At 27.1% G+C, this 15,262-nt stretch overlaps 2 protein-coding genes across 4 annotated transcripts in view; one reads left to right on the top strand and one right to left on the bottom strand.

Annotated features, from left to right (window-relative positions):
• The window catches only part of LOC123290467 (synapsin), a 178,138-nt gene that overhangs the window by 43,803 nt on the left and 119,073 nt on the right, over positions 1-15,262 (top strand). The gene's annotated exons all lie outside the window — the stretch shown is intronic.
• The window catches only part of LOC123297255 (metalloproteinase inhibitor 4), a 92,713-nt gene continuing 82,029 nt past the window's right edge, over positions 4,579-15,262 (bottom strand). For all 3 annotated transcript variants that reach the window (XM_044878858.1, XM_044878865.1, XM_044878850.1), the window contains 5 exons: positions 8,682-8,933; positions 8,015-8,097; positions 7,692-7,943; positions 7,003-7,233; positions 4,579-6,138 (listed from right to left, as the gene is read on the bottom strand). In XM_044878858.1, the coding sequence (XP_044734793.1) occupies positions 5,929-6,138; positions 7,003-7,233; positions 7,692-7,943; positions 8,015-8,097; positions 8,682-8,916 (1,011 nt within the window). In that variant the 5' untranslated portion in view covers positions 8,917-8,933 and the 3' untranslated portion in view covers positions 4,579-5,928. The remainder of the gene's footprint in view (positions 6,139-7,002; positions 7,234-7,691; positions 7,944-8,014; positions 8,098-8,681; positions 8,934-15,262) is intronic.

The following is a 15,262-nucleotide window of genomic DNA, read 5'->3' as shown; positions in this document are numbered from 1 at the left end:
TTGAAAGCTGGTGCTTCCCGTGTGGTCCCATTTTTATTTTGTCCAGTTTTGACAATAACATCCATATGAAAAGCATTCTTAAATTCTTAAAGTCTTAAATTTGCATTAGGTATGTGCGCGACAAGTGTACGAATAACTCAATATCACGCCAATCAATTTCGATGATTCTTTTTTAGTGACAAATAAGTTAATGTACTTTAAATTCATTAAAAATCACAAAATAAAAAAAGTTTTAACAAAAAAAAACCGACTTCAAAAAAAAAAAAAAACTATTCCAAAACAAATTAATATACACTAAAAAGTAAAAAAAATAATATAGTTACAATTGTTGTCATTTTTGGAGTCAGTGTCAGCTAAGTTAATGTACCATACTGTTCTGTCACAGTTGTTTCCTTGGCTAACACCGACTCCAAAAATAACAATAATTGTAACTACATTATTTTTTTACTTTTTAGTGCATATTAATTTGTTATGGAATAGTTATTTTTTCGAAGTCGGTTTTTAATTGTTAAAAGTTTTTTTTATTCCCTTTATATCTAAAATATCACAGTCATCATATTTTGTTTTTGTATTCTTGTTCATATATCGTTAACCAATCAAGACAAAGATTCTTCAATAAATAAAATCCATCAAACCGTTTGGATGTAGCCCTTCATTTTTCTGAAATCTAAATATTAGCATTAATTAATTATTCCATTAAAAGTTATTCCATTTTAAAATATGTGCCTGACTTTTAGACGCCAACCTGTATTCGTAAGGTTTTGTTGGTAAATGAGTATGCAAAATATGAGGAACACGATCTGTTGACTGATGCGTTACTATTCATATATAGCTAGATCGAATGTTTCTAATGATTTACCAATTTTTATTCGACAAAAGTTTTCCTATTGATGAATACATTTTACAGAAAACGCTTAATGATGACGTGATTAGCTATAGTGAAACTACCATTAGAATACTCTCTATAATAGTGATAAATGACATAAATCAGAAGTTAAATCAAATGAATTATATAAAAACGGTTTATTTATAACGAACGTTTTAATAAAACAATCGAACATGCAAATACGGAAATATGCATATTTTTCTAACCTGGAATGTAACGTGAATAGAGTGCTGATCGTGGACATGGATAATACCTATCGATGTTACATAATTCTATTAACTTTGTGACATAGTATTTGCACATAGTTGTCTACACTCTATGCTAATAACTGTTATGACACTATGATTACAGTACAACGTGTTTCACAAAATACTATATATTATTGATTTGAACATTGTTTTTACAGTGAAACTTATTTAGAAACTTCTTGCTATTATTACAATAATTAATTCTATCTCTAACCGTTTAAAAAGATGCAATTTTGCGTATAATCGTGTAACATGAAAAAAATAGACAAACTTCGAAAAGCTGTATCTCCAAAACTATTGGTCCTATAAAAACGTTTTATCTCAAATTCTTGAAAATTTAACCTTCTTAAAATTATTTAATACAATTTTTGAGGAAAAACTAGTCAAAATTGGCAAAAACTGAAACAAGGTAAACATTTTTGAGGTTTTTCTTATTTTTCGGCATGATCAGGTCATTCACGAGGTCGAAAACTTGAATTTAACATTGCCTTTACATTGCAAACAACATATAAAAATAAAATAACCTGATTTGATACAAGGGTCCAATATTTTTATTTTGATTGAGTTAAATAACATGCTTGTTTTTTGTCTTTTGGGAAGGCCCGAAGACCATTGCATTACTCTATAATATAGTCTATACAAGGTGTTCTATAATTGACTTCAGAATTCTTGAAATTGTAAAAAAAGCTTATAAAGACGAACGAAAAAACTCTTTTCCAAATTTCGATTTGAGGCCTAATTTTCGAGTTAATTAACCAAATCAATCAATTAATTTATCCAATGACAGCGCACTTAGAAATAGAAGGATGACTTTCTCGTGACTGGGTAGGGTTTAATAAAAATTTAAAAAGTAAGATACATAATTTGATAATTGAATTCAACGATAAAGACAAATTATTATAGTCTTTATAGTTACGTTTCATTATCAAATTATCTATGCCACTTTTAAAGTTCTATTTAGTCCCACCCAGTAATTACTCTCCCCACTTTTTTAAATTTATATTAAACTCTATCCACTAATTACCATGGTGTGTAATAGTACACAGGTTTGTCCTTATATTATTATCTAAGTGCTCTGTTATTGGATAAATTTATTAGTTAATTTGGTTAATTATCTCAGAAATTAGGCCTCAGGTCGCAATTTGGTAAATTACTTTTCCGTTCCTCTTTATAAGTTTATTTAGGAATTCAAGAGTTCTGCAGTCAATTATAGAACACTTTGTATATCTTATATACAACTCTTAAACCTTTGCGCTAAAAATTTTAATTTTTTCCTCTTCGCTCTTGGAGATAGATTAGAGTCTTCGTTTTTTCGCTTCTTTCTTGGAGAAAGATTAGATGCATGTGTAGTGTCACAATACTTACCTTCTCTTTTTATATCCCTAAGATTAACTAAAGTAAGTGCACCTGTGTAACTGCTTTTCCCTACATGCTGGGACTGATTATTTTATGAAATTATACTGCTTCAATTCAAAGATCATTTTTAAATCTATTTTAAAGAAGACTATGAGTCAATATCATTAAATATTTATTATAAAACATGACTTAGTCACCTCTGAAATGCTGTTTAAATATTAATAACATCCATTAAAAGGATAATTTTTTTAAATATTAATATCAATATAATATTTATGCAAATATGGTAACATTATTTCGAAGGCCAATTTTATATACCTACATCTTTGGACTATTTGAAGAAAAAAAAAGTCCAAAGATAAGTGCACATACTTTTATTGATTTGATTAATTCCAATCAGGGAAATAAATATCCATTGTGTATGATTTGACCAAGTCAAATCGAGGATTTCATTTCAGTAAGAGAAGTCAATTATCTGATTTCAATCAATTTCCTGTTTTTGAGTGTCTTACAGTATTCTTAAGAAAAATGCTCGATTTAAATTTATTTATGATAAGTAAATGGAAAATTATTCTGGTTTGGCTCTTAAATTTGTCGTGAAATATGTATGGGCTATCTATCTTGATGAACTCAAAGCTGTGTTGATATATCTGAGAAAATTAATATTTATAGTTGGAAATATAAATAGTACCTTCGCTAGACAATGTTGAACGACTCGACATTTCGAAAGCTAATGTATTGAATTATGTACCATTAAAAATATTTGATTGGGAGTTCTAACCCATGTTAGGGTAAAAATTGGAATTTAAATATCTACTCTTTTTAACCGACTTAAAAACCGATAAAAATTTTGATGATTATTTTTCTGTTTGATATCTGGTACTTCCCGTGCGGGTCTATTTTAATTTGGTCCAGTTCTGGCAATGGCATCCATATATGTCTTTAATTGAATTAAGTATGTGCACGCCAAATGAACGAATAACTCAATATCACGTCAACCGATTTCGATAATTGTTTTTTTAGTGAAAAATTAGTTAGTGTATTTCAGAACCACTAAAAATAAAAAAATTTTTAACCAAAATGAAACTGACTTAAAAAAAAACTATTCCAAAAGAATATTGGAATTGGTAGAGTGTTTGTTTGAAAACATAACATTTTTTTGTTGCTTCTTAAAAATTATTTTAAATTCAGTCTGTATATCTATAGCCTATCTAAGTCTGTATATCTATAGTCTGTATATCTTAGCCTATGATTTGTTATATACATCAGCTAACTTTTTAACTAATCTCGAAAAATATCAACTGTAATTATCTCGGTATTATCTCGGTTGATTATCTATTCAGGCTACAAAACCATACAGAAAACTTACCATACAGAAAAATAATATATCACACTAAGAATACAAGTTTGTATGAAATGAATCAAAACAATATTAATATTCGAAAACATTTCAACATTTTATTTTCAAAAAAAAAAGTACTTAATAAATTAAATTTTACAGAATACGACAAATACTTATAAAAAAAGATAGGAAAAACAGTTTTCTTTTTTTCATCTAAACATTATACAATAAGGTACATATGAAAAACTTACGTGCTAAAATTGTTACGCTAAAAATAAACAAAATAAATAAAAACTTGGCAAGCAAATTATATAAATAAACTGCATTATGCAAAAGGTATGCAAAAGAAATGCTACAAATAAAAAAATGGAAAATTGATTCAAGCTACAACAGTAGCTTTATTGTGAAATCCAAAATTGTTTATCAACGCATTGTTAAAATTGAGGAATTAACCAAGCGTACATTTCTTAGACTTATTTCGATCAAGTCTTTAGATATAGTCTATCGACACTAAGCAAGGTTAATATTGATAGAGCCGCCCTATTTAAGTTATAAATTTAAAAAAAAACCAAGGTACATCTATAGTCCGACAGTTGGAAAATATCCAATATCAAGATGCTAAAGTGCCAAATTCGATTTCAAAAAATTTACTCTGTCTTTGTTACCAATATTATTGCAGAAAATAATAGTTTGTAAATGAAAAATAAATTTAATATGCAAAGTAAGAATAGTTAATTATTGTTATTATTTCTGCAATGTAAAAAAAGAAATAGCTACAAAACTAGAAGGTGATTAAAAGTCACTGGTCATTTTAAAATGCAGTATGGACCAAAAATAGCTAATGATATTAATTTAAAATAAGAAAATCATACAGAATTTAGATAATGGCCATACTTGAATAATGCTTTACTTCAAGGCCATCTTGAATTCATTAAAATTTGTGCTTATTTACAAGGCTATCTATTTTTAACACTGTACTTTTATTAACTATAAGATAATGGAAGAGCCAGGCCAAAAAAATTCGTTGAATTAACTAGAGTTGATCATTTGAGGTTTGGTTATAGTAATTGTGTACAAACATACTGCGGTCAGTCAAGCGAGTCAGATATATGCGATCGAAACGGTTAAGTTTTATGTGATACTAAAATGAATTTACTAAAGTTGAATTTTGTTATACAGATTGTATATTACATATAAATAACAGTTATGATTGTCAGTTAGTTAGGTGTTAGAACAGGGATTGTCAGTCAGCCCTTATAAACATAAATAAGAGCCGACTGATCAGGCCTGTTCTAACATTTGATGGACTGACTGATATTACTGTTATCTATATGCAATATATAAAAGCTGTATAATAGCTTTAATAAATTCATTTAAATACTACAGAAATCATAAATGAATCTGATGTATATTTTGTTCATAAATAAGGGCTGACTGACCAGCCCTGTTCTAACCCCTAACTGACTGACAATCAAAACTGTTATTTATATGCAATATAAAATCTGTATTACAATATTCAGGTTTAGTAAACTCATTTTAGTATCACGTAAAACTTAACAGTTTCGATAGCATTTATCTGAACCCTGTTCTATCGTTCGCTTGGCTGACCGCAGTATGTGTGTGAACACAACTACTATAACCAATGCTCAAATTATCAGCTTTAGTAAATTAAACGAAGTTTTCTGGGCTGGTTCTTAATCCAAGAGACTTTCCTTTATTTTCGAAAGCTCTATGTACACATCCTTCCTACCTGATAACAGAGAGCCTAAAAATTAATATTATTTTTGTTTGTTAAAAGTTATTTTTTATTTTTATAATAATAATAAATATAACAAATAATAATTATACATATAATTAATAATACATGGTGTGTCAGGAAGAATGCACCAAACGTTAGAAACATATTCTACACATGTAAAATAAAGTGCTTAAAATCCAAATTTTGCATTATATTTAATTTGTGTTCAGGTTAAAATAAATTTTAAAATATACTTAATATCATGTTTGGTCATGGTGTATACTCCCCTCAGCTCACCCCATTTAAAAAATATTAACAAGAAATGATTTTGTTCCAAAAATATCAATTATATTCGTGGTTACATGATATCTGATATTTTGGTTTGATCTCTCTTTGATGCTCTCCATTCTTCCCAACATTCTTCTTGGGAAATACTTTGTGACCAATTACATAGGCCATTTTTATCTGGCATACATATACCGTTTCTTAGTGTACACACGGATGATATGGAATATGGACAACCAAGTTTACTTTGTTCTGACTCTGGTTTTGAGTTTGTTTTTTCCAACTGAAAACAAATCATATTGTCAATATCAATAACTAAAATCTAAATCTCAATAACAAAAAACTTCTAAAGTCTAATAAACTATAATTAATCGTTATTTATGGGATGCCTACATACAAACGTACAAACTCACGCAGAAAGTAAATATCACACCGCAATAAAAATAAAACTTTTTATGAACTCGCGCATAGCCATAAACATATTTATTTAAAGAACGTTACACACTTAAATAAGAAGTAATAATTTCGGTTAGTGCCTTTCCTGGGTTATATCACTGTCATCGCGGCCGTTGTAATATTTTGAAACTATATCAAATATAAATATCTATACCGGATGAATCAGAATATATGATAAATAATCTAGGCGATGATAAGATTCACCTAGCAAGCATTCTTTTGAAGCTTTTGTTCCATCTTCAATAGTTGTTTAGTAATTTTGCTATATCTCTCACAATCTGTTAAAGATAAAGCAAAAATACCAACAACTTTTGCTCAAAATCCATTGGACACAGAATAGAAAATTTTTAATGCCTGTAGCTCTGATGGGGAGAATTTGGAGAAACATGTTCCATATACCAAAATACTTGTTTGGGTGTACCATATCATGCCCTAGATTATTGATCCTTTATTCTGATACACCTGATATAATATAGCTATGTAATAATAGGTTTTAACGATATGATACTAGGTTTATTTACTACATAATAAAATATAAGTCCTGCGAGACAGCGGGTCCTGAAAAATTTAGTACCAAAAAAGAGGTTTCCGCCTACTTTCAAGAATCAGATTTTATATTATTGAGGCTATTTATTTATCACAAATTACATTCTTGAACTGTATAAAAACACAAAATTTATAATTTTCTTACCTCGCAGTCACATCCATAATAGTACAGCTTTTTGAAGCCTTTCTGTTGTCGCTTAGTAAGATGTTGCCATTTACGATTATAGTTACACAAATTCATAACTAACTTCATTGTTTTGACTGTACCTCTTACAATTTGTTTCTCACCATATTTTTCAATATGGCATAAAGATTCGGTTTTGTTGATTGGCTGCAAACCTCTAAAGGTAAACTTTCGTCGGGATCGTTTGGATATCTGTAATTAAAAAAAAAAAAGTATAATAAAACCTAATATTTATTACAATCAAAATTTTTTATTGAGGAAAAAAATTGGCTTAAAATAAAACTACAATACTATTTAAACTAGATTTTATTAGGTTTTGAATAAACACATATATAAAGAAACCATAGTAATTTACAACAATACCTTTTAAATAATTGAATGAAACGTCTAAAGCCTACTCTTTTAATAATCTAATCATGCTACAAACCACTTCTGATATATCAATTGGGACATTAAAAAAAATTTTTTTAACTTAAGTTATGATGGAACCCCCTCCCCCCCTAAAGTTTTCAGAATTTGTTTAGACTTAATCCAACTTCATATAAAAAAAATGATCTTTATTAAAAAATTGACCTGGCGCTCGTACATCATTAATTGATATAAATGCTAATTTTTTCGCTAAATATGTGAAAAATTAAAAGTTTTCTTACCTCGCATTGGCATCCGTGCTGTTTTATATATTTTTCAATGTGCGCTTGCTTATAATTTTTTTCATGTAATAATTTGGTATGTGGCACTGTACAAATATGACTATTAAAGTTTTCTCTACCATATGAAACACGGCCAGTAACTAGATAAGTTTGTTTTGGTTCAAACGTATCCTTATATAAACCACACATCGATTCCTCAGAAGGCGCTAAAATTTTTCCATATTTTAATAAAGCTTCAGCTTCAGGTGATGCCTAAAAATTAAATAGGAATAATTGAGAATATGTTAAAAATAATTTTAACATTTTAATAAAGCGTAACATACTTTAAAAATCTTTCGTAGTCGAAATTTGTAGGCTACTTCATATTCACTTATTTTGGATGATCTTTGGAATGTAGCAGCAATAACTGAAAAAAATTTAAGATAATAAGATATATTATTAATTATATTGGCTTATATTTTTATATATTCGTGAGGTGTCTATTGAATATACGGGACACGTGGTTGACATTTTGTATGAAAATACGCAATTTTTGAATATACCACATTCAAACATAAAAAAAATTTTCGCCTATATAATGTGGCCGAAAGGGTGGGAAAGTTGTGTTAGTATTTTTGAATTCTTTTAACACTCTCTATACAGGGTATTTAAACAATTAACTCAGACAATTGTTTCTGTACAGTTTTTTTTCACTTTAGAAAAAGTATAATTCGTTAAAAAATATTCAGCAAATGCTGTTTTTTTTTGTAATTATCGAATGGATATCGTCATCAAGAATTATATTTAGGGATATTATTTTTATCTCCGGGTAAATTGTAGGATATATCACTAAAACTAATCACATACTTCCTTCAATAAAAAAACATTAAAAGCTATTATTAACTAAATGTGTCTTGCATTATTTTAAATGTTTATACTATAATTGCAAAGTCAAGAATAATAGGAATCAAAGCAAGTAAAAATAACAATTTAAAAGCTTTCTATACATACCAAAATCAGCTTTGCACGCATGGAACTGTGGATGATCAAAACTACACGAACAGGCATCACTTATATCGATTAATAAAAATGTAACCAAAATTGCTATTAAATACGCATTCATTTTCTGTTTGTTTCGATAACATTGTCGGACTGCTTCTATTGTTGTATATGGTGAACATGTTGTTCTCATATTTTGTTTGTTATTGTGCATTGATTTTCGATTTTGTTCTTCCAATAAAACCATTTTTATTTGATTCTTTTCTGTAACAATAGGAAAGAAAGAATTGATTACTTTATTAAAGTCAACAGAAGGTTAAATAAAATTTAACTTTGATTTTTATTCTTATTTGTATTTTCGTTTGTATTTTATATAATTTTAAATCAGGATTTTATCACGTCTAACTTTTTACTTTTTAGTTTTTTGGCTGGTTAAATAACATACTACTGTAGAAAATTACGTAGTAGTTTGCTCTAAAATATGTTATTTTCCTCAGAAACGAGTTACTTGAAATTAAATATAATCTACTGTTTTTCGAATAAAAATTATTTTATTAAAAGTAACTTTACACTTACACTCTCTCAAAATAATTTTAATAAATCTTAATAATATATAATTTTATAATAATATTCTGCATAGTAGACAAATTTTTGTCAGAAATGTGTCACATTGGCAGTAATTTTTAAAATTACCATGTTTTACTCTCACTTCCTTTAAGATATTAATTTATTCTTCTAAAATAGACACCTATTGCAATTCTTTTAAAACGGAACTTTGTTAAAATTAGAAATATTTTTACCTTGATAAGAACTACGACTTTTATTTATAATATTTAGATAAATGCAGGTAAAAATTTGTTAATTAATATTAAAGCAAAATATTTTCTACTAAGGTTTGTAAAAATTTTGATTTTGATATTTATGCCCTTATTTGAATCAAATCAAGTTAAAAAAAATTCTTTGTTTGAACTTTATTTTAAAACCCTAACGATTTTAATTGTGAGAGCAAAGCCACACTCACTTTTAAAATAAAATTTTTTAATATTTACTTAAATTTTAAGCTTTTTACAAAACCTTTTAGACGCTAGTACCTTCCAAACAGATGTTTATGAAGTATTTTATCAGAAAATTGTAAGAAGTTTTAGATTTTTCTACCAACTATTCTATGCGGTAGTTTAAAATTAAACCTTAAACTCCACTGCGTATTTGACAATATTGGGTAATAATTAAACAAAAGTATGAATTATTATTAAACATAATAAATGTCATTTAAGTTTAAACGGCGCGGCAATAAATAATAATTAATGTCTTTTTTTTTAAATTTATTTATTTTAAATAAAATTATTAAATAAAATTTTCATAAATTTAAATCAATTTATTTATTTGAATAAGTACAGTATGATTCAAAATATTCAATAATTTGAAATAATTTAATTTTGGCATTAAATAGTGGCATTAATTTTTCCCTGTATTCATTGGAGAAAAATTTAAAACGAACTAATCAATTTTAAAGAGAGACAACACAAACGTAAAAAAAAGAAATAATAATGTATTTCCTCATAGACCTGTGTAGCGTTTATATGAAAATATGCATCCTTGTGTCTTATCTTGATACACCTACCGACTTGGAGTACTCAGCAAGAAAAACTTTATTAACTTAATTTGACTTAAATTATCGTGTTGACCGTCCATCAACACGATAACTCATAAACCAAAAGAAATATCAAGCTGAACTTTGTATATTATGCTCAAGATGAAATAAGTGAGTTTGAGTTCGTAAATGAGCAGCATGGTCAATGAGTTCTTGGGTCCGTAGAGCCCATCTTGAAAACAGTTAGAGATAGAATAAAAGTTTAACTCTTTATAAAAAATAAACAACTTTTGTTAGAAAATTTTTTTCGCAAACATAACTGTTTACCCGTGAGGGCACAAATTAGGACAAAACTTTGGGGTCCAATTTCTTCAAAATTATAAAAGATTGGTTCAAAAGTTTCAGGTAGCTTCTAATAGTGGTCTTGTGAAAGATTCTCGAAAAACGGAAATAAATTTAGAAAATACTTTCGATAATTTTGGCAAAACAAATGGTGGCTTTTCGTCCGCCATAATTGTTTTTTAAACTTTTCTAATTTATTAAAAATAATGTAAGCGCTAACATTCAATACTTTCTATACAGGGTATTTCAACTATTAACTCAGTCAAATGTTCACTTGTTTTAGATTGGGACTAATTAAAATTAAAATTTTCCATTTTTTTTAAATTAGTTAAATCAAATAAATGTTGATTCCTTACATTCAAAGAATATTCCTATTAGCTAAAGGATAAAGCATATTTTTAATGGATCTCCTGTAGGTATATAATATGTGTAGATATACATGCAATTACTACACGTTATTGAACATTGTAAACAATCAAAATATTTTAATGAAAAGAATGTGGCTATATTTAGGATATTTATTATTTGCTGCTATGCTCAGAAAAAATTCTGATAACAGTCGAACTTCTGAATAAATTGGTGGTTTATCGCTGGTTTTAGGGCGTTCGCCTAAAGTCTACCTCAGCCATGTTTATTTTACAAACAAAAATATACTAACAGGAAACACATTCTGTCTTTGTTGTGCTCGGTCTATTATTGTCTGTCGTATTACCACGAAGTATCGTGGCAGAGATTATGACATGAAGAATGACTAAATAATCAAAGTTTTATAAAATTCTATTTAATGTTATATGATTATTTGAGCAGGTCTAAATAGACATACTATTAGCTTATATTAAACTATCCATTAAATTACATCTATCACTATATATTCATTAAAAATAATTTAATACACGCGTGTACACAGTATCTAGTTAATTACTATCATTTTTCTTATGGCTGGCTTACTTTCTAATCTTAAATTTGTGTAGGCATCACAAGGTATGTCATTATTTAGTTCAAATTTAATCGATTTTTTTGTTAATAAATCGACTATTAATGTTTTGTCTTTATCATCAAATTATCCTTCGTTTCCAAATTGAATTATTTTATTTAGTTTAAAAATATATGGCTTAGCAAATTTTATAAGCCTTTGTGAAATATTTTTGCAAAGATATTTGAAACTCTTCAAGAGCAGAGGAATGAATTTATCTTTTCAGAAAATTGAATGTATCTTATACTTCTATCAGCATGATTTATTATTGAGACGTTTTCAAAAACATTGTTCCGGCCATAGCCTATTTATTCGACTGTTTTTATTGATTTACATTACGAGTGTTTGAGGGAGGGGTGGCATAAGTGAGAGTAAGGAAGATGAAGAATATTATTTTCCTGCGGCGGGAAAGCGGTGTTTTTCTGCGAAGAGAAAGCATTGTTTTGTTGTTCATTTTGGACACTATTGACGTGGCGATCGATTCAGTTCAAACAAAGCACCAATAGCTTCGAAATGTATGGGTCGATTTTATGTCGTATTGACTCTTGTTGGGTTTGTTTGTTCTTAGTGATGATCTAAGTCAGTTGCCTGTATGCCTACCTTTAAAAATTGTTTGCTTTAAAGGCATTTAAAATTTATTTTTGCCTTTGTAGTGGGAAAATACATTTCGAATCTGACATGAAACTTAACAAACTGATTTTTAATGACAACAAAAATTTTAAAAGTAATAAAAAAAAAATAAATATGTATAAACTGTTAAACACCATATTAAGACATTTAATTAATTTTTGTAGCGTAAAATAAAATTTAAAACTTTATTTAAAAGTTGTACTTGTGACTTTAAAAATAAGCAATTAATTTTAATGTACTATAATATTCCATTAAATATTTATAACTAATTAAATTATGTATCGACTTAAGGTTATTCGATTAGTAAATATACACAATAAAAATGATGAGAATTAAAATATTTCGATGATTTTATCTATTTACATGATGTAGCCAGAACATTTTTTTTTCGAGATTAAGTTTATTTAAAAAAAAAAATCACCAACTCTTAATCAATTGATCTAATATCATAAATAATATTGAAATTCGCTAAAAAGACTTTTTATTGTTTAATATATATTTAAATAAAACGATTAAAACAAAAATTATTCCCTAAGAATGTTTTCATAGATTCAGTGTGCCATGTTTGCGTGGTAAAAAGGATTATAAAAACAGGCAAGCTATTTTAAAACAATGTAAATTAAATTTATATTTACTACACTTTTTAAAACATTGTAAATTAAACGGATTACGTCACTCAATGATTTTTATTTGAGCATTTTCGTTCCTCAAATTTTTTAATCTTTAGAACTGCATGTACCTTCCAAATATTAACGAAAAAATAGAAAATTAAAACAGTTTCGTGTTAAAAAATACAAATATACCTACTATTATATCCAATTTTGAAACAAAAAATTTTGCTGAATAAGCCGATATTCTAGGATTAAAACAGTAATAAGCGGATTAGTTATTAATTTCTTCCCCTTTAAATTTTGGGAAAATCGATTGGAGTTGGAGTTTTACTAATTAACGTTCATAACGGATAAAAACTAAATATATTTTAAAAAGGTAGAACATGAACAATAACTTCCTTGAAACTTAAACTACCTGTCCAATCTGAAATAAACTAACTCTAATTAGTATGGCTAATCAATCGAACATTTTTTTACTTTCTAAATAAAAAATACAATAATGCCTGCAGGATATTAATAATGCCAGGAAACGAAAATACTTTATAAAAAATTCACATTTTTGTGCATTAGTGATCTAATAACCTTATAAAAAAAAAAACCAGTAGCATGTAGTTTAAATTAACAACTTTTCAAAATCTATTTCATTAGCTATTTTTATTGACTTTATTATGAAAAAAAAATGTATTTGCTACAGACTGCGCATTGAAATGAATTAAATCCATTAAGATAAAATTGATATTATAAATCTTTCGATTTCTTTCAAACACTTTTACCGCAACAGCTTTATATATATTAGTAATAATTAATATTTATGGGCATAAATAAAAACCATTACATCATAATCCTTGACCTTACTTTATTCACTAAAAGAAATTTATTTTAAAAACTTATTTCAATTAATCAATTTATAAAGTGATTCAAAATTAACGGTATTACATAATTATTACAATTTTCACTTTATGATACTGAAAAAAAATTTTGCTATACAATTTTTGAAATTACATTTACAATGGGTTTTCGTCAATGGATTTATTGCCAATATAAACCACAATGTTTAAAGCCTTGTCTTTTTCGAGATATACGATGGTAAAATCGAATAAGACCAAATTTAAGTATTAAATAAAAAAATTGTTTTGTTTTAAGTTGTTATTCCTTTCTTTTTAAAATAAAAGATATTAATGACACCCTATATAAAAAAAGGTACTAAAACGTGTTTGATATACCTTCTAAACTATACACTTCTTTGCCTCGGTTGACAGGGTTATCTAGTGGTTGGAATATGGCACTAGGTCACTCATTGTTATTATAGTCTGTTAGTAGTATCTCATTTACCCACCAATTGGTGGTTGGGGTTGGAAGTATGAGATGAAAATTTCTTTTTCATCGTAATTGATAGAAAATGTTCAAAGTATTGACAGTTACATTTAAGTAAGTTTTTAAAAGTGGATGACTATCAAATTAACTAATGCATCTAAATGTAAGATTCTTGGGGCTTATTAAGGCTCAAAATCAAATACTCAAAAAGATGTGTTCCTTTCTTTATATTTAATTTTTCTATGATAAAGAAAGATATGACAAAATGGCATCGTGTGTGCGCATAAGGTTTCATTCTCACAGTAAAAGAAGTATGGATACGCATGGCTTATAAATTCAAATTTAATAGTATTAAAAGTAATAATTAATTTTAAAAGAGATTAATATCTTTAAAATTTATAGTAATTGGGATTTAAATAGGCACGTGTGTCAAATAGGTTACGAGGATAAGAATATATGTTATTCGAATGACTAAATATTTCTTTAATAGAATAAATAATACACATACTTAGTAAATACATTTCTATGAAAATACCATCTGGTTTATTTCAAGTATAATTTATTACGAAATTTATATGCTTTGAGTACATGCCAAAAATTTTTCCGTAATAATTAATTTTTGAAATATAAATATTTGATTGTTTGGAAATTTGCACACGTAATTTTGTGTATTAAATCATTTTCAAAAATTGTTAATTGCAACAGTATACAAAAAAAAATATAAATTTATTTGTGAAACAATTTCTGGTATATTAAAAAAAAAAAAAAAAAAAAAAAAAAAAAAATTGACCAAGTGCATAAATCTTTCTAATTCTGAAAAATTCGCTTGACAGTGAAAAATGTTCTGCACTAATGGAAAATTGTTGCGGATATGGTCTCTTTTTTAGTTCTACCTTGTCGTATACATAAACAAAATTTTGAAAATTGTGTCTTTCACGAATACATAAAATGTTATATAAAACTTTTTTTTTTCGTTATGTTTATAAAAAAATGATCACGTTTATTTTCCATTTCCTGGAAATTTAAAAACTAGTAATTTCCGTTTAGATATTCGTGTAATCTTTCAATAAAATCCAATATGCTGTGTTGTATGATTTTTGGTGATAAAAGAGCAGAATGGTCAATTTTCATA

This window comes from Chrysoperla carnea, chromosome 1 (assembly GCF_905475395.1).
Source record: "Chrysoperla carnea chromosome 1, inChrCarn1.1, whole genome shotgun sequence".
Classification (NCBI taxonomy): Eukaryota; Metazoa; Arthropoda; class Insecta; order Neuroptera; family Chrysopidae; genus Chrysoperla; species Chrysoperla carnea.
Note: the sequence above shows the minus strand (reverse complement) of the source record. Positions and strands in the feature narration are given on the sequence as shown.